At 41.4% G+C, this 26,186-nt stretch overlaps 1 protein-coding gene across 2 annotated transcripts in view; it reads right to left on the minus strand.

Annotated features, from left to right (window-relative positions):
- Nucleotides 1-26,186, minus strand: part of vps50 (VPS50 EARP/GARPII complex subunit) — a 224,695-nt gene that overhangs the window by 100,853 nt on the left and 97,656 nt on the right. For both annotated transcript variants that reach the window (XM_054744890.2, XM_054744888.2), the window contains exons 13-19: nt 21,564-21,696; nt 10,863-10,948; nt 10,675-10,769; nt 9,833-9,931; nt 8,066-8,156; nt 7,205-7,390; nt 3,657-3,775 (exon numbers count right to left, since the gene is read on the minus strand). In XM_054744890.2, the coding sequence (XP_054600865.1) occupies nt 3,657-3,775; nt 7,205-7,390; nt 8,066-8,156; nt 9,833-9,931; nt 10,675-10,769; nt 10,863-10,948; nt 21,564-21,696 (809 nt within the window). The remainder of the gene's footprint in view (nt 1-3,656; nt 3,776-7,204; nt 7,391-8,065; nt 8,157-9,832; nt 9,932-10,674; nt 10,770-10,862; nt 10,949-21,563; nt 21,697-26,186) is intronic.

Genomic DNA, 26,186 nt, shown 5'->3' on the forward strand with positions numbered 1-26,186 from the left:
ACTTTTTCTGTACATTGTAGTGAAGGTGATAAAATGTTTATTAAGGTAAGTAAGACTTGGGTAAACATCCCAGTTTTGTTTTACTTGTTTGCTAGCTGGCTAGTTACACCTAGCTACATACCGTTGGGACAGTAGGCCCCTTCCTGTTAGCAGAAAATAACATGCGCCCTCTGGTGGATAATGTGAAACTCTACGTTTCCTCATTACACAAGGCAAATTCCTATTATTTCACAAGTTGTAATAAATAAAATGAATTATCTCAAAAACTAAACCTCAGCTATGTCATATTATGATTTTTTGGGGAGAGAGGAGGTAAAGCAAAAGATGTATGGTATGTAAAGGTTTTCTGAAATTACATTTTAACACCAATATCGGCCGATAATATCAGTAGACCGATAATATTGAACATCCCTGCTGCAGCGTGATGAACTGTCCATTTCTGACCTAAAAGGCCCTGCTCTGTTTTGCTCTGCGCAAAGCAAAACCAGATGTTCTGACACAAACCTAATCTGCATGAGATATTGCTCAAGGTCTCATGCTCTGCTTCTAAACTGTTTCTTATTTTCCAGCTCAAGAGAAGATGAAAACAAACACTTTATTTTTAATAAATCAAAGAATCATTTCTCTATTTTTAATAAGCTAATCAAACAAAGTGTGAGTCCAATAATAAAATGTGAACCAATCTGTGAAATGACAATGTTATGATCAGTGGTATTTTAATAAGTAATATAACAAACTAGCTGCACTAGACATTCTCATCCACTGTAATGTTAGGAATCACATGACACATTTCCTTCTTCTGATCTAATCAGAACCTTCCAGATCTGATGCGAGGCGTGGTTTTGTTGTTGTTTGGTAAATCCCCTTTTGTGCCCTTTTTTGATTCGACCGTAAATCAAAACATCCAAATTATAAAACTATGCCCACGTCATCTTAACTTCAGTTCAAGCGTTCTAGAGAAGTTGTCGGAGTGGCCAATCCGTAACTTTCCTCTTCAGCTGAAAGAACCTAATGACAAGCTGGATTAAATCTGTCGCATGTTCCACCTGCTGCAATGGTTCCTTTCAGAATAAAAGCTGAACCATCACGACCCCTTTTTGGGTCTCGCTAGATGCCAATAAAACTGTTGTGACCTGGGAGTATCTCAAGACAGGACTGGTTGGCAGCCGAGGCTGGGCTACAGGCTTCGGCTCCAGAAAGGTCCAAGCTGGACCTCTACTCCTCCTGATCGAGACGGGGACTTCAGTTGGGGCACGTCTCAATGTGTGTTATAAATCTCCAAACCAAAGCTTAAGAGCGAAACATCATCTTCACTCCCATCAGAACAAATCGTTTCTCTGGATTTGCTGGTTCTGAACAACATTCCACACTACACCATCCATCTTGCCTCATTCACCCCTAGATCCATTCATCATACAGTGTTTAGTGTCTCAAGTTCAGCGTTTCCCTTACATAGGCGTAGCTGTGGTGGCCCGCCACGCCTGCACGATCCCGTTTTATCAGCGTTTTATAGATTTATTTTTATAGATTTTTTGTTTCATGAAGAAGCAGCGGGAACTACTCTGTTGTTGCTTGTGATCACAGCTAGCAGGAAGCAAGGAGGAGGAGGAGGCAGGGCAGGGCAGGGTGGTTACAGTTAGGGATGAGCCGCAGATAAAGCATTTTTGACCAATACGAGCATGAAACGAGTAAAACCCGTAAATATCTGTAATTGTGCTGACGAAAAATCCTCATTAGGTAACTGACTGCCTGCACGCTCTGTTATTGGCTAGTCATATGGAGCGCCCGCCCCTCCCTATACACAAAACTCTGCTCCGGCCCACGCACGCACACGCACACGCACGCACGCACGCACGCACACACACACACACACACACACACACACACACACACACACACAGTAACGGATCTCTCTGTGCTTGCTTCACTGTTGCTCACGTTTCTTCGGTACTCCCTAAGTTTTCTTCAGCTCGCCTCTTTTTCGGTTGAATATTTAAAGTTACTTTTTTCGTAACGTACGTGGTGCATTTGACAAGACAGAGCTGAAAACGGCTCGTGCGTGCGTCGGTCACTGCCTCCGCTCCGGTCGGGTTTTTTAAATTCCCCCCCCCCCCCCCCATGTCTGTCTCTCTCTCTCTCTCTCTCTCTCTCGCTCTCACACACACACACACACATACACACATCAACATTGTTTTTTTAACTGTGTGTGGGAAAAATGCCAACAACGTTAGGAAAAAATCAGTTTAATCAAATTAAAAAAATAAAGTTGTGTCTGGTTCTAGTATTTCATATTTCCTAGTTCCTACTGCATGAGTTCAGATGCATTAATTCATGCACTCAAATAATAATGTTCTGATTTTATTGAAAAACTCGTTCTGTAATAGTTCCTTTACTGTTGTGATCAAAAATATTAATCTCAGTTCTGAGGCTGCTCTGTAAATAGTTTTCAAATAAACAATACACATAGCAACTTCTCATCAATCCATATCAATTTCAGATTTAAAATAATGTATTCATGTAAACCACACCCACTAACTTCCAAATAATAAATAAGAGGTGCATTCATCTGTGTATATCCTTTGATCCCCATTAGTGATATTTTCAGCACCAGAACAGTGAAGCAAAGAAACAAATTCCTGAGTTTATGTTAGTAATTTTACTTATTAGGTGCATCTGACCTGTTCTATTTTTCTCTGAAATGAGGTCAAATCAGTGCTTCTATGGGTTGTCTCCTCTCTGCACTAGAAAAATATACTTTATTATAATGTTCACTGTAATGCATCTTGATGTTCTTAACAAACAAACTAAATCAAAGATATTGGTCAATAATGCCAAATATGTAAATTTGTGTTTCAGTCATTTTCATACTGGCTTAAAAATACGTCATTAAGTCTACTAAGCGAGGGTGTAGAAGGTTTTTAATAGGGCCAGCCCAGTAATGATCTTGGACCAAAATTAAGGGGGCAGAAAGTCAAATAAAGGGGGGCAAAAGGAGATGATTTTCCAGACACCAAGAAAAATTAAATGCCAAATCCCCCCTGCAAAGTGTGTCACTGCGAGTTTAAAACAAAAATTATTCTTGTGCAAATATTGGTGAATTCACCTTTAATACTAGTTATTAAAATGCAGCAGTTGCTGGATTGGTGCAGTTCAAAGTGGAGTGCATCAAATAAAACAATATTAACATAAAGGTGAGACGTGTCATAATCCCCCCCACCACCACCACCACCACCACCACAGCTGGAAAAATTCCTAAGGGAAACATTGAAGTTATTCTAGTTTTAATTTCTTTAGTAATAAATCTTCTTAACTTTAAAACTTGACTCTTTCTTTTGTCTCTGAGTTCATACGAAGTGGTTACATAATCCCTGCAATAAAAAGTTCCAATCTTCTGGTTTAAATTATCCAAAGATCAATAAGATTGATTTCATATTTCCTATGGAATCTCACATCTTATGGTTCATTAAATAATATGTAAATTTAATTGTTACACTACTAAAAGCTCTAAACCCAGAGTGATTTCACATCTTTTTAAATCCACACAGACAGATTGCATGTTACTACTGTGACGACTCCCATTTATCTGGATTTCCACCTGTATACTAATATTCTGAGTAATCACCCTGTGGGCTGTCAGCCTGAAGGGACAAACTCACCGGTTCTGAGGGGCATCGCCCGTCTGCTCGTCTATGTAGTCCTGCTTCAGTTCATCAGGGACATCACTGTCGCTGTCATAGTCCTGATACACACTTTTCTCCATCTCATCTGACTCGTACTTAAAATAAAAAAGATAAAGATCAGAGACAGAGATCAGCTGGACCCCTGAGAAAATGTCAGCACAAAGAACTTAGCCTTCGAATAACGGGCTACGGGTGGAGAGGGAAAGTTCATTCATATCTCAAAAAAGTTCACATATATCCTTCCTGAAATAAGTCAACCTTTTCTTTTCCTCTTAAAGCACATACGCAGAGAAAATGGTTTTATTTTAGAGGAATTAAAAGCTTAACTCGTTCACTGCCATTGACGACTAAAGTCGTTATTTTAGATCCAACCGCATATTTTTTACTGTTTGAGCATCGGAACGAGCCCCCGCGCTGAGAGAACAAACATCTCAGCCCTGAAGCCGATCTTCATCCGCATACGTCACAGATCACATGCTCAGGAAGCAACACATCCATGTGTTTGGAGATCGTTTTGGGACGTTCCTGTAAAAAAAGTGAGGCACGAACCGGAAAAGCGTCTGCCGATCACAATTCGACAACGGATTATGAAAGAACGGATAACGCTCGAAACACGCGGCTTCTTCCTGATGTAAGAGGTGAGTCTCCACTTTGTTTTGGTTGCTTTGGCATTGACATCATGCCAGCGCGCAACGTTCTGTGACTCTTAAAAAAACTATAAAAACGGTGAGAAACGCTGGCAGCGAAGGCCGTTAGTGATCAGGAAACGGCTGGCAGTGAATGAGTTAAGAGCACACCGAGGTGGAGGTTTTGTAACAGCTGCACCTGAAACTATTGGCTTGTCAGGAGACAAAAACATGTTCTTTAACAATTGAACCTTAAAGACTTTCTTCTTAATCCTTATTTTGTCAAAGAATCAGATGCGTCTACATCGTAACCATTAGACGATAACATCTGGATCACTAAATGCAGAAGATATTTTACATGGCGCCTCTCAAGATAAAAATCCTGAGCCACTTCACAAGAACTAAATTTAAAATGAATTATTAAAACAATATTTAATTAGATAAAAAAAATTCGTGGAAAAGAGAAAAAAAGGGTTAAAAATGTGAAGGGAAACTAAAATGGATGAAAAGGGTAACATGGGATCCAGAGAAAGGCAGAATTGGTAGAAACAGCAGCGTGAAGGGAAGGTAGTGAGGAAGAATCAGCAGAAGGTCACACCAAAGCCTGAACAGGTGAGTTTAAAGGAGACCACTGAGTCCACTGATCTCAGGCTCAGGGGGAGAGAGGTCCAGAGTCTGGGGGCCACAGCAGCAAATGATCTGTCACCTTTGGTCTTTAGCCTGGTGCTGCACAACCAGTAGGCTTTGATCACTGGACCTCAGGGACCTGCTGGGAGTGTAGGGACTGAGAAGATCACCAATGTATGATGGTGCTTGTCCATGTAAGGCCCTATAGACCAGAACCAGGGTCTTGAAATGAACCCTGAAGTTGACTGGCAGCCAGTGAAGCTGGAGGAGAAGCGGGGTGATGTGGGTGTGTTTGGAGGACTTGGTCAGAAGCCGAGCACAGGCGTTCTGAACCACCTGTAGACGGTTCAGGGAGGTTCTGCTCAGACATGTGAAAAGAGAGTTACAGTAGTCTAAGCGTGAGGAGATGAAGGTGTGGAGAACTGTCTCATGTTCAGAGCAGAACAGAATGGGACTCGGCTTAGCAATGTTCCTGAGATGGAAGAAGGAAGAGCGAACAAGAGAACTGACATGAGAATCCAGGGTGAGAGCTGGGTCAAAGGTCACGCCAAGATTCCTGACAGAAGGTTTGGTGTGAGAAGCAAGCTGACCAAGAGAGTCTCTGACTTTGGGAACCAGCTTGTCTGGGGCACAGATGAGGATCTCAGTCTTATCTTCATTCAGCTGTAGAAAGCTCCCAGCCATCCAGGTTTTGATAGAGTCTAAGCAGGTGTGTCACAGCTGCAGCTTAGACATCTCATGGGGCTTAAAGGAGATGTACAGTTGGATGTCATCTACATAAAGGTGGTAGGAGATTCATTTGAAGGAGCTCAGGATGTGCTGAAGAGGAAGCAGATAGAGGAGGAAGAGCAGAGGACCCAGCACAGAACCTTGTGGGACACCATGGGTAAGGAGGTGGTGGAGGGCCTAAACTTGGAGACGGCCACAGAAAAGGAGCGCTCAGAAAGATAAGAGGAGAACCACTCCAGAGCAGATCCTGATAGGCCTACCCAGTCTCTCAGCCTCTCCAGTAGCAGTTGATGGTCAACAGTGTCAAAGGCTGCAGTCAGGTCCAGCAGGACCAGAACAGAACAGTCCCCTGCATCACTGTGAGTCAGAAGGTCATTAGAGACCCTAAGAAGAGCTGTTTCAGTAGAATGAGTTCTACGAAAACCTGACTGGAAGCTATCATAGATGTTATGTTCATAAGGAGCAGCTGTGAGTTGTTTAGCCACAACCTTTTCCAAGATCTTGGAGAAGAACAATTTCCCTGATTTAACTCAACAAACCCTTTGATGAAGATATGTTGCTTTTTATAGAAGCAGATGAACATCAGATACAGAAGTACCCAATTGCTAGAACTAGCAGTGACGTTTACTCCATGACTGCCAAAACTGCGTACCCCATCCACGAACACAAATGTTCCTGATATGTATGGGTCCATTTGATCAGTACCATCCAAATGGACCAAAGAAGTGGACAGCTGCCATCTTAAAAAAAACAGCTCCAATCTTCTACATTTAACAAAACATTATTTGAAAAACCTGCACAATTGAAAATGTTGCATTCAGGTGTTTCGGCCAAAATATGGAATAGAAGCTTCTGCTGGACGAGACCTCTGCGCACCAGAGGTGATACCCTGTCTGTACAACATTTACGATGCGTGGATTACTTCTGAGGGTCAGCAACATGAAGCTAGTTTTTATTTTCATGAGTCGTGGTCCACCTCTCCACCTCAGGCTGTCACACTGACGTAGACCTAGAGGCGTTTGTTGTGTTTGTGCACGTTCTCTAAAACCCACACCTTTTAACTGCTGCTCATCTCCTCCTCATCATCATCAGCAAATGAAATGCCACAGCGTTCATCTGACAGTCTGGCACTTACCGAGCATTCAAGTTGCATGTAAAAAAGATGGATGCGTCTTTTTGGTCTCCCAGCAACAAGCATGATGTGTGTGTGTGTGTGTGTGTGTGTGTGTGTGTGTGTGTGTGCGTGCGTGTGTGCGTGCGTGCGTGCGTGTGTGTGCGTGCGTCCCTCTACCCTGCTATTCACCCTAACACAGCAGTGAGCACCCCCATAGCGGCTTAGGGACTTAGAGGGTTTAATGTTCCTCATTAGCGCTTTGCTGTTAGCCAAGAAACAAAGCAAACATAATTAACATCAACATAGCTAAAATAAAAAAAACTGTTCATATGCCAAAGCTTCAAATTTAAGTTCATAAAATCCCCAAAGATTCGTTTTGTGACCTTTTGACCGGCATCATTTTACTGTCCATGGGTTTCAACACCTACCCCATTAGATGCCAGCACATCCTCCGTCTCTTCCTCCTTGTGCTCAATGTGCATCTCAAAGGGGTTTCCGTCCTGCAGGAACTGCTGGAACAGGGACCGCTCCTCCTGGAGAGGGACAGATGAGGATGCAGACTGTCTGCTCGGGGAAATGGACGGAGAGTGACACTGGCCCATGAACTTGAACTCCTGGAATAAATAAATGAGACACATGGAAAAAAAGACCAACTATTATAGATCACTGCTTGTTTTCACCACATCAGTTAAGATAAAGCTGATTTTTTTCTTTAAAAATCAGAAAATAAGGACAACATTCATCTAGACGACCTAAGAAGTTCATTTCACTGTTTGGCAAGTTATTTAGCATAAGATCAAAAATGCCTGCTTGACTCTTTTTGAAGGTTTTTTGTTTATTTGTTGCAGGATATTTCAAAGCTAAATGAAAATGAGAAAATTTGAATATATTTTTAAATCATTTGTTTCGTTTCCTTCTCTTAGTCATTTCAGTTTTTACACAAAGTAAGTTGGATATAAAGGCAACCTAATTGATTTTTTTAATAGCATTGGGAAATCTGCATCTAAACACACGAGGCTGTGGACTTTTCAAGATTTGATGCTGTTCTCTTTCAACTGCTGCCAAAAAGTGTGAAACAGACCCCCGTGTACACGCCACAGGGGACAGCAGCGGTTTGATGCTTATCTGTGTTATATAATGTGCAGTCATAGAGCTGAACTCTGAGTTTCATATCTTTATGCAGATTTCATCACCCTTATGTGTGCTACGGGTGAGTTGTGAGGGGAGAAAAGCAGAAGGAAAGCGACCTCACCTCACGTTCTCCTGTCAGCGGTGTGTCTCATACTCACGTGGAGCTGGGCGATATTAAAGTTCGACTTGACTGGGCAAAGCTCCCACGTCTCATTTTCCAGAAACATCCTCAGCTCCTCCAGTCGTGCCCTTTACAGCATTTGCAAAGATAAGGAAAAAAGGGAGCAGGGTGAGAGAAAGTCAAATCAAGACTTTCCTATTACAAACCGAGGAGATGCTGGTTGCTGGTTGCTGGGTAAACACACAAAAGGATACTGATGCTCAGCTGGAGGACAGGTGTGTGTTGTTGGCAACACGTTTCCATGTGTTAAGGCTCATCACAACAGTCACGCTGCTGCCCGCCTGTCAGGTTAATATCAGGTCTTTTTTGTGAGAAATGTCAGTGTGGTGTTGACTTTACACTCTGCAGTTCCCTTTATTCTTACTTTTGTTTGAAATACAGAAGGCAGAAGAAAACCACCGCGAGGAGATAAAGTCAGACATGTGTCCAACTTCAACACATTCTGAAAAGGACTCTGATATGATGATGAATGTGACCGATGAGGCAGATTACCACTTTGTTTTGTGTAAAGTCACAGTGGGCGACACAAAGATAAACAACCACTGAAGCTGAAAGTCGGTCATCAGATTTACCAGTGAACCCAGCACACGTGTTCTGACCCCACCAAAAAACAAGCAAACCAGTTAAACACCAACCACCACACTGATGGGTTCAAGCTTTACATAGATAAGCACCTGTATCTACCCCATATACATACATATATATATATATATATATATATATATATATATATATATATATATATATATATATATATATATTTATATATATATACAAAATCCAGCACCTTGAGACTGCACACTGTACACATGGGAAAGCCACGGTCCAGGATGAAACATCCAAAATACAGAAGTACATCAAGGACAAGGCACCAACAGATGACATGCTCAGTGAATGTCTCAGACAATGGCGAACAGAAGAGGAGACACTAGAAATACTATCGTGAAAGGACAAACCCCTACATGGGACGTACCACCAACAGATAACTGAAGTGGCCAATATGAAGAAATCCCACCAATGGCAAGAAAGAGCTGGTCTGAAGGACAGCACCGAGGCACTCATCATGGCTGCACAAGAACAGGTCCGAAACATCAGAGCAACAGATGCCCAGATCTTCCACACCAGACAAGACCCAAGGTGTAGGCTATGCAAAGAGGCTCCTGAGACAATCCACCACATAACTGCAGGGCGGAAGATGCTGGCAGGGAAAGCAGACATGGAAGATCACAACCAAGTGGCTGGCATCGTGTACAGGAACATCTGTGCAAAGTATGGACTGGAAGCCCTGAGGTCAAGGTGGGTAACACCCCCTAAGGTGGTGGAGAACGAGAGAGCCAATCTCCTGTGGGACTTCCAAATCTAGACTAACAAAATGGTGATGGAGAGCCAACTGGACATTGTTGTGGTGGACAAACAACAGAGGACAGCCGTTGGGGTTGATGTTGTAATACCAAGTGATGCAACATTAGCAAAAAAGAACATGAGAAACTAGAGAAGAACTTGAGAAAAGCTGGAGACTGAAGACATCGGTGGTGCCCGTGGTCATCGGGGCAGTAGCTCCAAACTGGAGGAGTGGCTAAAGCAGATCCCAGGAAAAACATCAGACATCTCACTCTACAAAAGTGCAGATCTAGGAACAGCTAAGATACCCTCAAGCTCCCAGGGCTCCGGTAGAGGACCTGAGCTTAGAAGGATGTCCAGACAGACAGATATGTAGATGTTTAATTGCAGTAGCTTTTCTCACCTGTGATAGTTTTTAAAGTAGTTAACGCTCTGACGTTTGACCGACTCTTGAAGAACTTCTGATTTACTCCCACAGAATTCCTCACCAACCTGCATCAACCTGACAGAGGGGGAACGAGAAAGCCAGTCAAAAACAAGCTAAATTAGACCAAACCATTACTAAAATCCATCAAATACAATTCAGTAGAGATCCTTCCAACAGTGGATTCATTTTATGGTAAAAAATAACTTCCCACAATAAACATAAAAACCACTAACTCCTGAACAAATTGTGATTTCCTCTAAAATCTATACGAGCAAAAGGGATTGTTTTTAGGTATGTAAAATAGCTGTTCACATCATTTTATCATCAGATGCAGAAAATGGTTTTGCAGATCTGTAAAATGCCCCGGACTCCGACTGCTGAGTGGGTCTGACTGACAGACAGCAGAGCCGGCAGGGGCAGACAGATATGATGCTAAAGTACTTATCCTCATAAATGTAAGCCACAGGGCACTACACAGGTAGCAGTAGCAGATGTGTTAGAGAGCAGCGGAGCACTTTTTTTCTTCGTTTAGTTTATGTAGGCTGTAAAAGCTAACAGCACATCTCATAAAACATTTAAGTGAACATAAAGAGACAATTTTAAGTCATTCAAAAATTGCATTTTAAACATCTTTAATAAACAAGTTGGTTCTGAGAAACTATGCAGAAGCATGTTTGTGTAATTTCAGCGGGCTACAGTGACAGGAAGGTCGTGTGAGGAAGTTTTGGAGCTCAACTTGTTTAATACGAGACATGAAAAAGAAGACCAATTAGTGGAAACGAGAAGGAATCAGGCGCGCCGCTGATCCTGAGGCGTACCTGCTGATGACATCCAGAACCACGATGAAATCATCGTATTTGAAGTTGGACATGTCTGTTCCCAGGATGTACGACTTCACTTTCAGCTGGACATCCTGAGGAAAAGAGACGGAGAAGGTTGGTAATTTGTGGGAGGAGAAGAATACAAATGAACTGGGAAAGACATCAGAAGCAGCGAAGGAACAAACCTGCCAGATTCGGGTGAGTCCATGTTCCAGCTTCTTCTTCACGTAGCTCCGGTCCACCATCACCTCATCAGACGCTGCTGCCTCATCTACCAGTAAACAAAGAGGACACGATGAAGAGATAGAACAACATGGGGCAGTTTACGTTTCTGCAGTTTTAAAACCTGAATGTAACGGATCTGGATCAGAGTTTGGTTGTTTTGCAGCAGATAGGAAAAGAAAGATGAGCCTCTACTATCAGTTTCAGCTGAAGATCCATCAGTGAACCTTAATTAAACATCACTGAAATCAGAAGTCCTTTGCTGTCAGCGGATGACTCAGCTGAGAGCAGCTGTCAGTGTTGGATCCCAGTCAACATCCAATAAGAGTCTCATACTCTCATAAACCCCCCAAAAGAGATGAGAGGTTGACAGCCGCTGCAAGCCCAACAGGCCGGTGCCGGATGACCAGCAGATGTCAGAGCCCTGTTTGCTGTCAGGCACGACTCCTCCTCCATCATCAGGTTACGCTCATCTCTTTTGTGTCTGTGTTGTTTTCCTTCTCTCAGACAGACTACCGTGTGGAGCGGTGTCAGAGCGGCATCAATACATCCCTTCAGCTGAAAATTGATTCAATGAATATCAAGCTACTCCGCCTGGATGAAACGGATTTTAGCGGAAAGCCAGAAGTGGTGAGTCTCGGTCAAGCTGTCAACCCACAACGATGCTGTTATATAATACTCATAACAGCACAAACAAGATCAGTTTTGAAGCTCGTCTAAACTTCCCCAATTAGCTAAATAGAAACCTTCTCAATACCCATCGAACAATTTATAAATTAGTTTTATGTATTTTCTTATGCTTAAAGGTCAACTTCACTGAAACCCCTTTTCTCATTACTTCTGATGATAATCGGTCACTCTGAATTTAAAGCTTTTATAGCAAATCTACAGAATGTTGAGGTTCTGCCCTCATGAGAAATTGCTATGCAGTAATTTCTCCAAAAACTGTGTCGTCTGCGCTCTGAAAAGCAGAATATATTCCAGCGCCAGCAGTGACTTCATTTCCCAGGATTCCCTGCTCCCGGAAGCGGCGTCGAATACCGGAAACAAGTTCTGCACATGTGCGGGAACCACACGGAGTTTCTCCCGCCGGACAGCGGAGTCTATAAAGGAGAGGCGAAACGAAACTTATCTTGTCTTTTGTCCAGTTCAACTAGCGTTGAAAGACACACTCGTTGGCTACGGCTACGGACAGATTGTGCACGAGGCCTGGCGGCTGAAGCGTGCAACGCCGAGCCGCGGAAAAGCAGCGGAAAATCATCACATCTGCAGGGTGATTGCCAAGGGACGCCTTGAATTCGCTCAGAGAAGAGTTTTGCTCCTGCAAGTTTTCTTTTTTTCCCCTTCTGTCGATTTTTCTCTTCCCGTCCTCTAATATAATTCAGAAGAAGCGTTCCACCGCGTGATCTGCTTCAAAATAGGAAAACGGCTTTCTCTATTTCCCGTACCAAAAACGCCATCGGAACAACTGAAGTAAGATCTTTTCTTTCAGTTTAATGCCTAAGTTGTTAAGCTGTGGCCACAGCATTAACAAATATTTAGATATTTAATCTGTTTATGATTAATCTTTGTTTGTTTCTTGACCTTTGTGAAGCGGTTTTGAAGATTTTTTACGTTTTACTGTGCTTCAGAAGTTTAAGTGAAAGTTGCCCACGCACGCGCGCACGCACACACACACACACACACACACACACACACACACACACACACTTTGATTTTCAGTGTTTAGGAGGACACTAGACTAAAACACACACTTATTGGGTCAGATTGTTTTACAGGATCATTTCATTGTTTCATTGTTAATTGTTGTTGATAAAATAGGTTGATATTGATTGATTAACGCTTCAGAAGGCGCTGAAGTGAATATATTAGTTAATAAATGTATTGCCAATTCAGTTTTGTTTCAGATTGAGTTTGTTTGTGTGATATGATAAAAATTAACTGCAGCTCGTTAAGATTCATGGAACGTTTAGACAAGATAGATAAGAGGTTTGGATTCATTTTACCCTTGTTAAAAAGGGTGGTGCCCCGTGGATATTCTAATATCCTAATTATGTAATAAAATCGGTAAATATTTCCATATTTATGAATTTTGTTGAAGAATCCAAAAAGTAAGTAAAAGCTTACAAATTATTTATTCGTGCCCAATAATCATAACAAGAATAAGTTAAGTTATGAACGCAAACAAGGTCACGGAACAATCATCCTTCCCATCAGGTGTCAAGAAGGTTCTGATGGAACGGGAAACCCACATTGGAAACAGAGGAAACAACAGAGCGCTAAACACCAGCCGCCGTTTTCTACATCCAAACGTCTTTGGTTGTCCGTGACTTCAAAAGATGTTTTTCTTTGTGAGACTCTGGTAGTTTGTTCTACAGCTGATGTGGTAGCAGCTCGCTGGCTCTCCTTCTCTATTGACCAGAAAACCTCTCACACCAGTGGTGATCTGTTGCCAAATACACAAGTGGGCAATGAGTGGAGGACCCATGGAAGTGCAGCGGTCCGGCAAGACTGACAACCGGATGGTCCAATGGTTGCTTTCGTTCTGAACCGTGTTACTGCATTAAGACAAATGAAACACAATCACTTCAGTAATTTATTTTTCATCTCCACAATCTATTTATAGCTATACTATCTTAAATCTTGTTAAAAGGCATGAAAGCAATGTTTTAAGCTAATTTAGTTTCCAGATTTAACATTGCAAATTTTTCATGCAGGCTTAACAGTCACTGCCATTAACGACAAAAGTCGTCATTTTACATCCAACTGTTCGTATTGTTTTACTGTGCGGGGGTCGGAACGAGCCCCCACATTGTGAGAACAAACATCCCAGCTCTAAAGCCGATTTTCATCTGCGTACGTCACACGTCACATGATCAGGAAGCAGAAAATCCATGTGTTAGGAGATCGTTTTGGGCCGCTGCTGTAAAAAAGGTGAGGCGCAAACTGGAAAAGCGTCTGCCGATCACAATTCGACAACGGATTATGAAAGAACGGACAACGCTTGAAACCCGCTGATTCTTCCTGATGTAAGAGGTGAGTCTACTATTTGATTTGATAGTTTTGGCGTTGACATCATCCTAGCACGCAATGTTCTGTGACTCTTAAAAAAATAGTAAAAACGCTGAAAAACGCTAGCAGCGAAGGGCTTTTCTGATCAGGAAATGGCTGGCAGTGAATGAGTTTAAAAAGTCTCCTACACCTATTTTTTGCACTAGCCTCTGTTAGAAAATAAATAACGAGAAAGCTGTTGTTGGTTTAGGAAACAGCAGAAAACGTCTCTGCTATTAGAAGCCAACTGTTAGCATTAGCAGCTCCACCACATGGCCAAACTCCTCCAGGCTTGAGTTAATTGTGGAAATAGAACATCAACATTGCAGAGCAAACACAGTCAATGGTAGAGCTGCTGTTAGCCAATCAGAGGTGAGATGTCCTAATATAAATAAGACTAAAATTCCTGCTCAAATCTTCAGCTGAACTCTGATCTGGCCCAATTCTAGTTCCAGAAAGAGATGCACCAGAGCTGTTTCCCCCCAGAGTATGACTTACAAGGCATTCATTCCTGCTAGACCACAGCAAAATATGAGTGAAGTTGATCTTTAAATTACAGTATAACAGCAACAGAGCTGGAAAATGAATCACATTTGGACATCCAGTCTTCCATAGCAGCTTTGCTCTGCTTTAGTAGCAGCGCTCTGCCCTTGTTTTGTTTTTGTTTTTCATCACATTGTCTTCGTTAATTGAAGTGAAAAAGAAGTTTAACTAGATCTTGATGAAGGTTTACACAAATGGCAGACTGTTACAAAAATATAATTAGATTTTATACTAATTAATGTTAGCATTTTTCTGCTAGTCTCATGGTTCCAATCACTAAACACCAGGATTCTGTTATCTACTGACATGATTTTATGTCAGCAGTGTCCTTAAAATGGGAACTAAGAATCTTAATTCAGGTTCAGGTAATTCTCTAAAATATACAACTATGGAAAATTTGTTTACACCCACTTTAATTACCAAAGTTTTAAATGTTTTGACATCTTCCCTTCACACGTCTGCTTTTTTAAAAGGGCAACATTCCAAAAGAAGCTTTTCTTAAAGGTGAGTTTCAAACGCTGCTCATGAGACCCAAATCTCACAGATCATAATTTGAGTCATTTATAATAGTTGACAGAGCTGCTGGAAACAGCTATGAGATACACTAAAATATAAAAGGGCACAAGGCATGGTGGACACCTTGACATCTCGACACATGACGAGTTTCGGATTAATGAGCCCACCATTGGCTGTGGTAGTCTGGGGCTCACAAACAGGAGTGGTGGTGTTGAGAGTGTGTTTGGGGCAAAGTGAAACACACTGTGTGAAAAGCTGTGAAGAAAGTGAGACAGCAGAGACCACTAATGATAAATTGATCAGATGATTCAAACAAAACTGAGATGAATAACTCTAACTGCTGCAGTATTAAATATCCATATCCCAGCAGCTAACCCTCTTTAATATCATCTGTTTCTGAAAATTGGGAACGTTAATGTTTCTGCTACTAAAAGGGCCTTTTAACTGGCTGTTTGGCTCTAAAGCACCGTTCTTTTATTCAGTAAATGGACACGGTAATCCCACATCTCAGCCAGGCAGCAGATGCTCCATCCCATACCAGGTAATGGTTAGTGGAAATATGACCATTAATCACTTTCAATAACATTTGAAATGTAACTATAACAGCCTAATCTGACATGTTAGTAGTAACATGTGAACATTGTCTAATTATTAGATATTTGGCGGCAAGTCTTCAAGACATTAAGCAATTACAACTAAACACGGCTGCCATCTCTGAAGCACTGGCAGGGTTTGGGAGCTTTTTCTGGAAAATAAGACTTGTTGTAAAACTCAAATTATAGTTGGCATGATGCAGGAAGGGTTCCACTGGATGGGAAGGAGTGATGCAGGCCAAAGTCTTGCATAGCAGTTATTATCTGTGCATTGTTTACTCACTGAGTTTGACACTGTGGTGAAATATCCCTTTCAGCTTGTTGTGAGCACCCATAAAACATCTGCATTCTGTTAAGCCAATTCATGATATAGTAAAGTGTATTAATTCAAAACTTGCATGCTGTCTATGGGGAAAAAGGTTAAAATATTTTCATCTGATGACTAAACTATTCTTTCCTCACTGTTTTCCCTCTTGTCTCTCTGTAAATTACCTGGATCCAGCCTCCTCCACCAGCTCTTCTGGTGGGATCCCCAGGTCTTTCCTGGCCATCTTGGTGATATAATACCTCCAGTGTGTTCTGGGTTGAACTGAGGGCTTCCTGCTGGCAAAACGTGCACAAACTACTGTCCTTTTGAAGCATCCTAACCACGTACAAAAACTACCACAACCAGCTCCACTTCATGTGAAGGGACAGATGTTCACCAGTAAAAAGCTGGAATGGTCTAAACCTAAAGACACCACTCTGTGGCACTACAGTTTATATTCTGATGAACACCTAAGCAAACTGGATTTTCCGGTAGATGCTGTAATGCATGTCAAAATAAACAGAGAATCTGTTCATCTCCAGAGACAAACAACGTCACGACAGTCAGGGGTGGACTGGCCCATCTGGCATTCATCGACCCGGTGGGCCGCTGACCCAATGAGGGTGACGATCTTTCAGCAATTACGCTCAAGCCAAAGAGATCGGGTTGCATCTCCATTGCTTCAGCTGTGTACAGTCCAGGCATGTTAATCAAATAATTGCAGATGTAAACAATAACATTTAGTGGGGCTATAGTACTAACAAAATACTGTGAAGCAAAAAAAAAAAAAAGGTAAAACGGTGAATGGCTTTTAGATATCAGTAAAATCTCTGCATTAGGGGCAGGTGAGGCTGGGCCTCACCAGATGGAGCTGTTGCGTGCTATGCTAGCTTAATCAAAGGAACATAACAGTTTGTTTAGAGGAATACAGTATAAAAACAGATTCTATCACCAAAAAGATTCTGTTATAAACATCTGTCTTCTGGCTCTTGGAGAGTACAGATGCTTTTTTCTCCTCTCCCTCCCTCCTCCTCCCAAGGCTCTCTGTCCTGTCCGCCTGTGCTGTGCGCTTTCTGCATTTTTTATGGAAACTGGAAATTATTAAACATGGATCTGGTCAGTTGGTCTCTCAACGTGATTGACAAAAAATTTTCAACAATGACAATGGGAGTTGGGGCTCCCGGATGCCCCTCTGGGACAGAGCCAGCTGGGTATATCATGGACTTCTGGAAACTGTGGAATCTGATCTGCCTCTCTCAACTGTCGTTTTGGTGTCTGGATTCCTGCTGTTGGGCCTGAGCGGCTACCTGGCATACCGGAAAATTAACGAGCTTTCGAGGAATATTGGCTTAATCCCGGAGCTCAGGGATGGAATGCATCGCGCTGTGAACTCACAAACTCAAATTTGTCGAGATGAGTCGTAAGCTTGGAACTTTGGCTGAGATTCAGGCTCTGGTACAGAAGGTGGATTCGATCAAGGAGAGAGTTGACGGATCAGCACGGATTGGAATAGATTGATTACGCCATTATTGGACCTGGAGGGGCTGAAGACCAACAGAACTCTAAGGCAGAGAAGAAATTATCTCTGTCTGTCCCAAAGCAATCCTTATCTGAATCTGGTGCCCTTGAAGCCTGTGAGGCTGAAGTGAAAATTCCCCCTCAGAAAAAATGTGGAATGCTGTCGTTGCTATGGAAACCCTTTCTCCCTATCAAAGCCTGGGCAGGACTGTGACTGGTGAAGGCCATGGAACCGTATCTAGGAGTCAATGTGCCCTCTAACCCATTATCTCCCTCCCCTGTCCAAACGGAGGTGATGAGCGCTGCTCTTGCAGCTGCACGCACTGAAGTGAGGAGAGTCCCAACCCTACCTCCCCACCTAGTGGACACTTATGTTTATGTTTATTTACTTAGCAGACGCTTTTATTCAAAGCAACTGACAATTTCTAACCTATAGGGCATGTTGTGAACTGTGGGGGAAACCGGAGTACCCGGAGGAAACCCATGCATGCATGGGGAGAACACGCAACTCCACGCAGAAAGGCCGCAGCCGAGTTTCGAACCTGCGACTTCCGTGCTGCGAGGCAACAGTGCTAACCACTGTGCCACCATGCAGCAACTTATGTTGTGTATCGTCTGAAGTCTGTGTGCATATCTGTCTGAGGAGTTTTTTTTTTTTTGCATAGCAAAGCTACTCTCTCTGTTGAGAGTAACTCTGAAGTGCCTTTTTTCCCCTCCCCCTGACTCTATCCTCATATAAACCCTCTTGATCTATAACGGTAGCTCGACTCGTGTTGCGAATGACCACAGTCACCAATTCTTGTCATGCGTCTATTGTATGTATGTCTGATCTCAGAATTGTGTGCACTGAAACAATTGAATTTCCCTCTGGGATTAATAAAGTATTTTTGAATCGAATTGAATTGAATGTAGTTACGTTTTTGCCAGAATACTGACCAGCTCAGTAGGGTAAATCCTCTTAAAAAAACAGAGATGGGGCCAGGCCAGGCTGGACCATGAGCTTCCATTTTAAACATGGGCAATTCTGAACTCAAAGTGTGTATGCACAACTCACTCTAAACAGAAAGCCGTAGGGCCAGAACACAAAGGCTCCAAGCCCAATCAAAATATTAGAATAGCACACACAACTTTACATCTCTGTTCTACTGGACTGCAAGCGTGCAGTGGTTCTGATCCACACTCCAGAGCGCTAGGTGGAAGTAATGCACCTGTAGTATTTTCTCAGTCACCAAAAACACAGGGAAGAAGAAGAGTACTGCAGCAGCCATGTTACTATTGGTGTTAGCTAGTTAGCTTCTTAAACTGGAAGCCAACGGTTCCTCCGACCACCAGCAGCCGAGGTGGGTTACGTGTCTTGCCCCATGATTTTGCTCTACATGTCGGTCTAGCCAGTGTTCCATTAGAGCCTCAGCAGGCCTACCATTGGCCTGAGCAGTATGGTGTTATGCCAGCAAAGGTTTGGTAGGTGGGATGAGGAGTGAAACACCTGCCTACACGACAGAAAACACACATTGATGCAAAATCTGCTAGATGATAGAGAAAACGTGGAGAACAATGTGCACATCATTCCCAAATCATATAGACCTATCGATATATTGGCCAGTTTTGGATTGATGCTCAGAGTACTATGAGATATGTTTAAATGATATCAAATGATCAAGTTTGGACTATTTAGACTTGGGCATTTGTTTTAGTCAAAAGCAGATAGCTGTACTTAAGTCCTTAGTTTAGAAAAGTGCTGTATTTGTTGTCTTCTTTGACAGTGTAAGGCAGACTGTCCCATTGACTGACATTCGTAGTGTGGAGTCCTCTCTTTGTTTGTTGTCCAAGAGCATGCAGAGACAGTTTGAATGGCCATCATTGTTTCCACTCCACGACTGAGATCTGTCTATGGGTCGCGGTTGGACTATATATAAAATTATAAACATAGAAAATTACCAGTGTTTCAAATGTAAATAACAGATTTTAAAAGTTTAAAAAGAAAACAGGAGCCATGACTTACTGGGTTTTCCATGAGGACAAATTAAACAGATACAACTATTAATAATTTACCAGAGAAAAGTCAAAAACAAAAACGATGTTATGTTAAGATGTTGCAAACAGGATAAACTGTAATATTCAGATCTTTCTTTTAAACGTGGGAAGGATGATCAATCCCATCACAACTGTTGTTTTTTTTTTGTTTTTTGTTTTTTTGCAGTTCCCAACAGTTCTCTAATTATCAATGGACACATATTGTACACTCTAAAGGAAACCACACCTGGTTCCACAAACATAAGCCAATGAATGTCTAGATCTAGGTGCCCTCAACACTCAGAAGTGATGTGACAACCATCTGATTGCTGTGGCAGACCAAAGTTAATACGCTGTACGTCTTTGACCCTCCAAGGATGATCTAATGAAGCTCTCTGAGAAATAAACGACCACACCAAGCATTCAAGACATCCTTTGAAGTACCCAACCCCCTAATGATTTATGTCAAAGATAAAGAAATTTACTTTCTCCTTTAACAATTCTAAAGGCTGATATGTTCACATCTTGGAATTAAGCTCTTAAGGCTGTTTTATACTTATTCAAAACACAACATGGAGCACTGAGGCAAGGGCTCTGCAGCAGGCCCCCAGAGGGTGACAGGAACATGCCCAATTTTCTAACTGTCCATCAAAAGCTAAGGAGACCGCCAACCCGTGATTGGCCAGCATGCCACTTATTTTAAATTTGTCAACAGCACTGCCACACACCCCAAAAACAAAAAAAGTACTGAAAATATCTAGCAGCAGACTTGGAGCAAATCCATGAATGTCTAGAGGAAGAACCCCAACAATTAAACACCTGTGACTGAAGGTCTATTTACAGAAGGAAATTGTGAGACATTTGGGTTTGGGGAAGGTGACCGCGTAAAGAGATGCTAAAGAATGAGTTTTTCTTTGAGTCAAGAGCGGACAGAGGTACTTAAAGTAGCTTTCCGGAGTTTTCTCCTTTCAGAAATTATGTATGATTTTTCAGAAATCCGTAAAAGTGATTATCTTATCATGAACTGTGATATAATGTAAGCGATACGTCTTTTCTTTTTTATTTGCTACACACGCCCCCTGACCCGCAGAGATCCATGCAATAGGAAACTGAGCGCCGACCAGAACTAGCCAACAGCGTTAGACTACCGCTCAGATGCTTCAAATTTAAAGAATACCTCAGCTGATGCATAGTTAATAAACTTTTCATGGACAAGAAAGTCTCTAAAATATAAATATATGAAAACACAAAATGACATGAGAATAATACTCATAAAACAACATGTTTTAGCTCTGTTTGTCTGCTACAGAAGGACATTAAGAAACTAGAAATGTGAAGTCGCCATCTTAAAAACATGGATGAGACTATGTGTGTGATAAGCTTGTCAGCCACTAGATGGTTCCATCAGATAAGAGAAATACTCCCAAAAGAGACTTTACGTCCTTTATTTAGAGAAAGGACGTATTCGTGTCTTCTTCAAAAGTGTATGGTCAACTGCCCTGTTGTCTGGCATCCGTAGCTGTGGGTATCTCATGCTGTTTGCTGTCCAATAGCATGCAGAGACAGTTTGAAAGACAATTGTAGATTACACCTCACGACTGAGACCTGTCTATGGGTTGTGGCCAAACACATCTACAGTATAGGCTTGCTTGGTTTGTAAATTTCTGCACACAGTCAAATAAAGAGTTTATGGTGCAGAATATATCACACTTTAGCGCATGTACCATTATATTGTGCAGAAATGTAAAACATTAGTGCTCATAAAAGCTATTCTTTCATTTTTTTTATACATCCTCACTGAACCGTTCCTTTCTGTTAGCCATAATACTAATGACCTCCTATGTGTGCAAATCATAGACAGGGAACAGCGTTTTCAGAAGTGTTTTGTGTTTGTGCAGGTGAAGATGACAATTTCAGAGGATGAAGATTGGGTTGAGATTCCAACCATTTGTATAAGAAAAGTCATTTACTCCTGCTATAGAGTCAGAAACGTATGAGAGGGGATTACTGGTTTTATATATTTGCAAACAGCTTGTTGTTTGGTCTCAAACTCTGAAGCTGGTAGCTTTTTTTTTTTGTTGCACTCAGATAATTGATGAAGTAAAACATTTAAAGATCCCTACCTGGAGTAGGAGAAGCATCCTGTTTGTCATGCTCCTCATGCCATTGCATAGTGCGGTAGTAGCTCAGCATCACCTCCCACAAAGCCTTGCAGAGATCCATCAGGCAGGGAATGTAACTGTCGGGGGTGATATGCTGCCAAACAAGAAGGGAATGAAAAGAAATGAAAACAAGGTAAAACACGGTCTGTTCTCTAGACAATTACATTACAATACTGTGTAGACGAGCAAAAATTAAGCACAGATGTTTAACTGAACAAAAAAAAAAAAAATGGATATATATATATATATATATATATATAAATGAACGTTTTAGGGATGTGTCTATCATGAGATAAAAACATTTAACCCTTAGATTGAAGACATTCAATGATCCAAATTGGTCCCCTAAAAACGTTCAGAGGTCAGAAACAACTTAGGAACCAAGCAGCAAATCTTACAGAGCAGAACTGAGCGAGTAATTGTTGGTAAAAGTTATACATCTGCTGTCTTATAACTTGCTTCATGACATTGTGGAGAACATGAGATTAAAGAAATAGAAGAAATGTAGAAAATGAAAAAGTTCATTTGTTAGTCTCAGTGTGACCATTACTATCCTTGGTAGATACGGTCCATTTCTCAATACCCAGGGATGCTAGTACGTTCTCGTGTACTAGACAAGTGTGTTTCTGTACTACTGAGTACAGGAAGACCAGGACAGCATATACAGAAACATACATTGTTGCATTATGGCAACAATGTATGTTTCTACGGTTCTAAAAAAAACAATCTGACACAAAAATAGAAGTCTTAATTTATCCCTGAAACAACAAAACAACCATGAAAACATATTATTTGAACAATATTTGGTCTGCTTTTGATAAAATTGATGAAATACCAGCTTTTCCCACTGTTAAATGAAGAATAAAGTTTATTTTCCGTCAAAACAAAGCAATGCAGCTTTTATTTTGAAAGGGTTTGCTAACTGGCATTTTGAGGGTTCGTGATGAGCCTGAAAGAAAAAAAGAAATAAACAAATGCAAACAGTAATGTTTACAGTTTACACACAAATATTTACAATAACAGCCAAGTTTATATTTATTTGTTGGTATTTCTGATATAAAACACTACAGTTATGAGCTTCCTCATCTGCTGTTCGGAGAATAACGGTTTATAATAGTGCATTATGGGATACCTTCAGCAGAAGGATGCATCCTCTATACAAGAACACATCCAGGATCTCTGAGAAAACTTGCCATGATGCGTGCTTAAGGTTGGAACAGCACTTCACTGGGGGTTTGACAAGACAGAGCAAGCACACATGCAAGTACACCTTAAAGAGCAAGTCACCCCCAAATCAACATTTTGTTTCTGATAAACGATATAAATGAGTGTCTAATCGTGCTGCAGACACGTGTAGTCACTAGTTTTGCACTTTAGGGCATTTTAGTTAAAATTTTAATTTTCTTCCTAAAACTGTAAAACTGTTGTGCCATTATCAGGTAAAAACTCTGTGCTGCAGTTGAATTTAAATCTGCCATCGCTATTGGCTAAGAGGTACCCTAGAATGTTAGCTGGTACGATATCCCTCTGGGATTAATAAAGTACTTTTGAATTGAATTGAATTTGAATGACATCACAATGTCGTTTTGAGCCTGTGTGTGTGTGTGTGTATTTGTGTATTAGTTAGCGGCTCCGCTAATATTTGTTGAACAAATGCAACTAATGCTGTTGCCTAGCCGACCGAGAGGGTGGAACCTCTAACACACACACACACACACACACACACACACACACACACACACACACACACACACACAGGCTCACAACGACATTGTGACATCATATGGTACCAGCTAACGTTCTAGGGTACCTCTTAGCCAATAGCAATGGCAGATTTCAGTTCAAATGCAGTGCAGAGGTTTTACCTGACACCAGCACAACACTGAGTTTTAGGCAGAAAATGAAAATTTTAACTAAAATGCACTAAAGTGCTAAGCTATTGACGGCACGTGTCTGCAGCACGATTAGACACGCATTTATATGGTTTATCAGAAAATAAAGTTGATTTGGGGGTGACTTGCTCTTTAAACACACACAAAACTAAACATCTCCAGCAGAAAATCTAATTGCTCAAATAATGGCCTAGATATTTGTAGAAATACGGCATACTATAATAAATATAAAGAAGCCTTTAGCTAAAGTAAAGTTAACCCTGTTTTAGTACTTTTCCTAACTTACATGAACGGTTGGGTTTAGTATCGAACTTCTATTATGTAAAAAATCTGGAAAATGCCAAACTGACCACAGACCTGGAGTTTGTGTTGGAAATGTAGCTCTATATCTGTAACGCGTACTGAGTTTTAGGTATTTGTGTATTTCCCAAAGGCACCAGGCTGAGGAAGCCATCTTGATTTATTGTAGCTTCCCCCAAAAACATGCCGTTACAATCTGAGCGATTTGATATTCCCTTAACAATAATGTTCCTACTGCATTTCATTCATTCAAATACAGTACAAATAACATTGTGCATAGCCTACACAATGTCCCAGTACAACTATGAGTAAATGCCAACGTGGTGGGATTCGTGAATATCCTGACAGCAGCATTTCAGTTCGATTTGAATGAATTTTTGATCAGAATAAGTATGAAAAAATAATAACTAGTCATTATAAACCCAGCAAAACATACGACAATTTGACCATCAGTTCTGATTCAGAGCTCTCAGGTCAGAGAGCCTGAACAGGTATGTGTGTTGAATTGAAATGTAATCCAATTAAATCCAGCCGCAGCCCCATTTCAGTCAGGGGGCAGGGTCCTGCCAAGGTGTTCAGGAACTAATGAATCTCACATTTCTTTATTTAAACGTGATAATAAAAATGCTTCTCTAAGACTTTTCATAGACGCTATAATTACGGCCCACAAAAGCAACACATTCGTGACTGGACAGCAGAGTAAGGGTGATCGAATAAAAGCTTAGAATGTAAAAAAACAAACCCTGGTCCAGGTTCATCTGGCGTTTCCTGCACATCCTGACAGATGAAGCAGCACCAGCCAGGATCGTTTCTCACCAGAACATTTCTCAGAAAGACATCTGAAGCAGATTAATGACTGTAAGCACTTGGATATAAACTATCATGTAATGGCTGCCGTTGCACATTGTGTTGACCACAAATCTGCTTCCAGAGGCAGATCGGTCCAAATGGCACAGGTCCACTGCTGTTAGGAAAATGCTTTCTAAGATGTGCAAAGTTACCGCTTCCATTTTTCTTGAGATACCATTAGAAGAAATCACCAACTTCTAGATCTACTTACATAATTCCAAACTTCTGTTGAACATAATATATACTAAATTGTTCAAAATCTAAAAGCAGGCAGTTATGGTGTAATTATGTCAAATTTTCACTGCACTAAAACCTGAAATTTTCTTTTTAAAAGGGGTCCTGCTGGTAACACCACAATCAGCCAATATATTATGTGTTTGAATTCCTCAGTTTGGAGAAAAAAGAAGTGAGAATGAGGACGGTCAAAAGGAATCTTTAAAAAAGTAAAATTGCAGTGATTTCTATTTTTAGAGTGTTCGCACTGCCTTAACTTTAACATTTCATTGTTAAACCAGCAGAATTATGATGAAAATACAAGCAAACATTTTCTGATGGAATTAACTAAAGAAAGACTGAAAGTCTTTAATTTTAGTCACAATTTACAGGTGCTGGCCAGTAAATTAGAATATCATCAAAAGGTTGAAAATATTTCAGTAATTCCATTCAAAACGTGAAACTTGTACATTATATTCATGCAATGCACACAGACCAATGTATTTCCAATGTTCATTACATTTAAATTTGATATTCATAAGTGACAACTAATGAAAACTCCAAATTTGGTATCTCAAAAAATTAGAATATTCTGAAAAGGCTGAATATAGAAGACACCTGCTGCCACTCTAATCAGCTGATTTACTCAAAACACCTGCAAAGCCCTTTAAAAGGTCCCTCAGTCTTGTTTTGAAGGCACCACAATCATGGGCAAGACTTCTGACTTAACAGCTGTCCAAAAGACAATCATTGACACCTTGCACAAGGAGGGCAAGACACAAAAGGTGATTGCTAAAGAAGCTGGCTGTTCGCAGAGCTCTGTGTCCAAGCACATTAACAGACAGGCGAAGGGACGGAAAAAATGTGGTAGACAAAAGTGTACAAGCTCTAGGGATAACCGCACCCTGCAGAGAATTGTGACGACAAACCCATTCAAAAATGTGGGGGAGATCCACAAAGAGTGGACTGCAGCTGGAGTCAGCGCTTCAAGAACCACCACGAGGAGACTCATGAAAGACATGGGATTCAGGTGTCGCATTCCGTGTGTCAAGCCACTCTTGAACAAGAAACAGCGCAAGAAGCGTCTCGCCTGGGCCAAGGACAAAAAGGACTGGACTGATGCTGAGTGGTCCAAAGTTATGTTTTCTGATGAAAGCAAGTTCTGCATTTCCTTTGGAAATCAAGGACCCAGAGTCTGGAGGAAGAGAGGAGAAGCACAGAATCCACGTTGCATGAGGTCCAGTGTAAAGTTTCCACCGTCAGTGATGGTGTGGGGTGCCATGTCATCTGCCGGTGTTGGCCCACTCTGTTTCCTGAGGTCCAGGGTCAA

This window comes from Nothobranchius furzeri, chromosome 11 (genome assembly GCF_043380555.1).
Source record: "Nothobranchius furzeri strain GRZ-AD chromosome 11, NfurGRZ-RIMD1, whole genome shotgun sequence".
In the NCBI taxonomy this organism is placed as follows: Eukaryota; Metazoa; Chordata; class Actinopteri; order Cyprinodontiformes; family Nothobranchiidae; genus Nothobranchius; species Nothobranchius furzeri.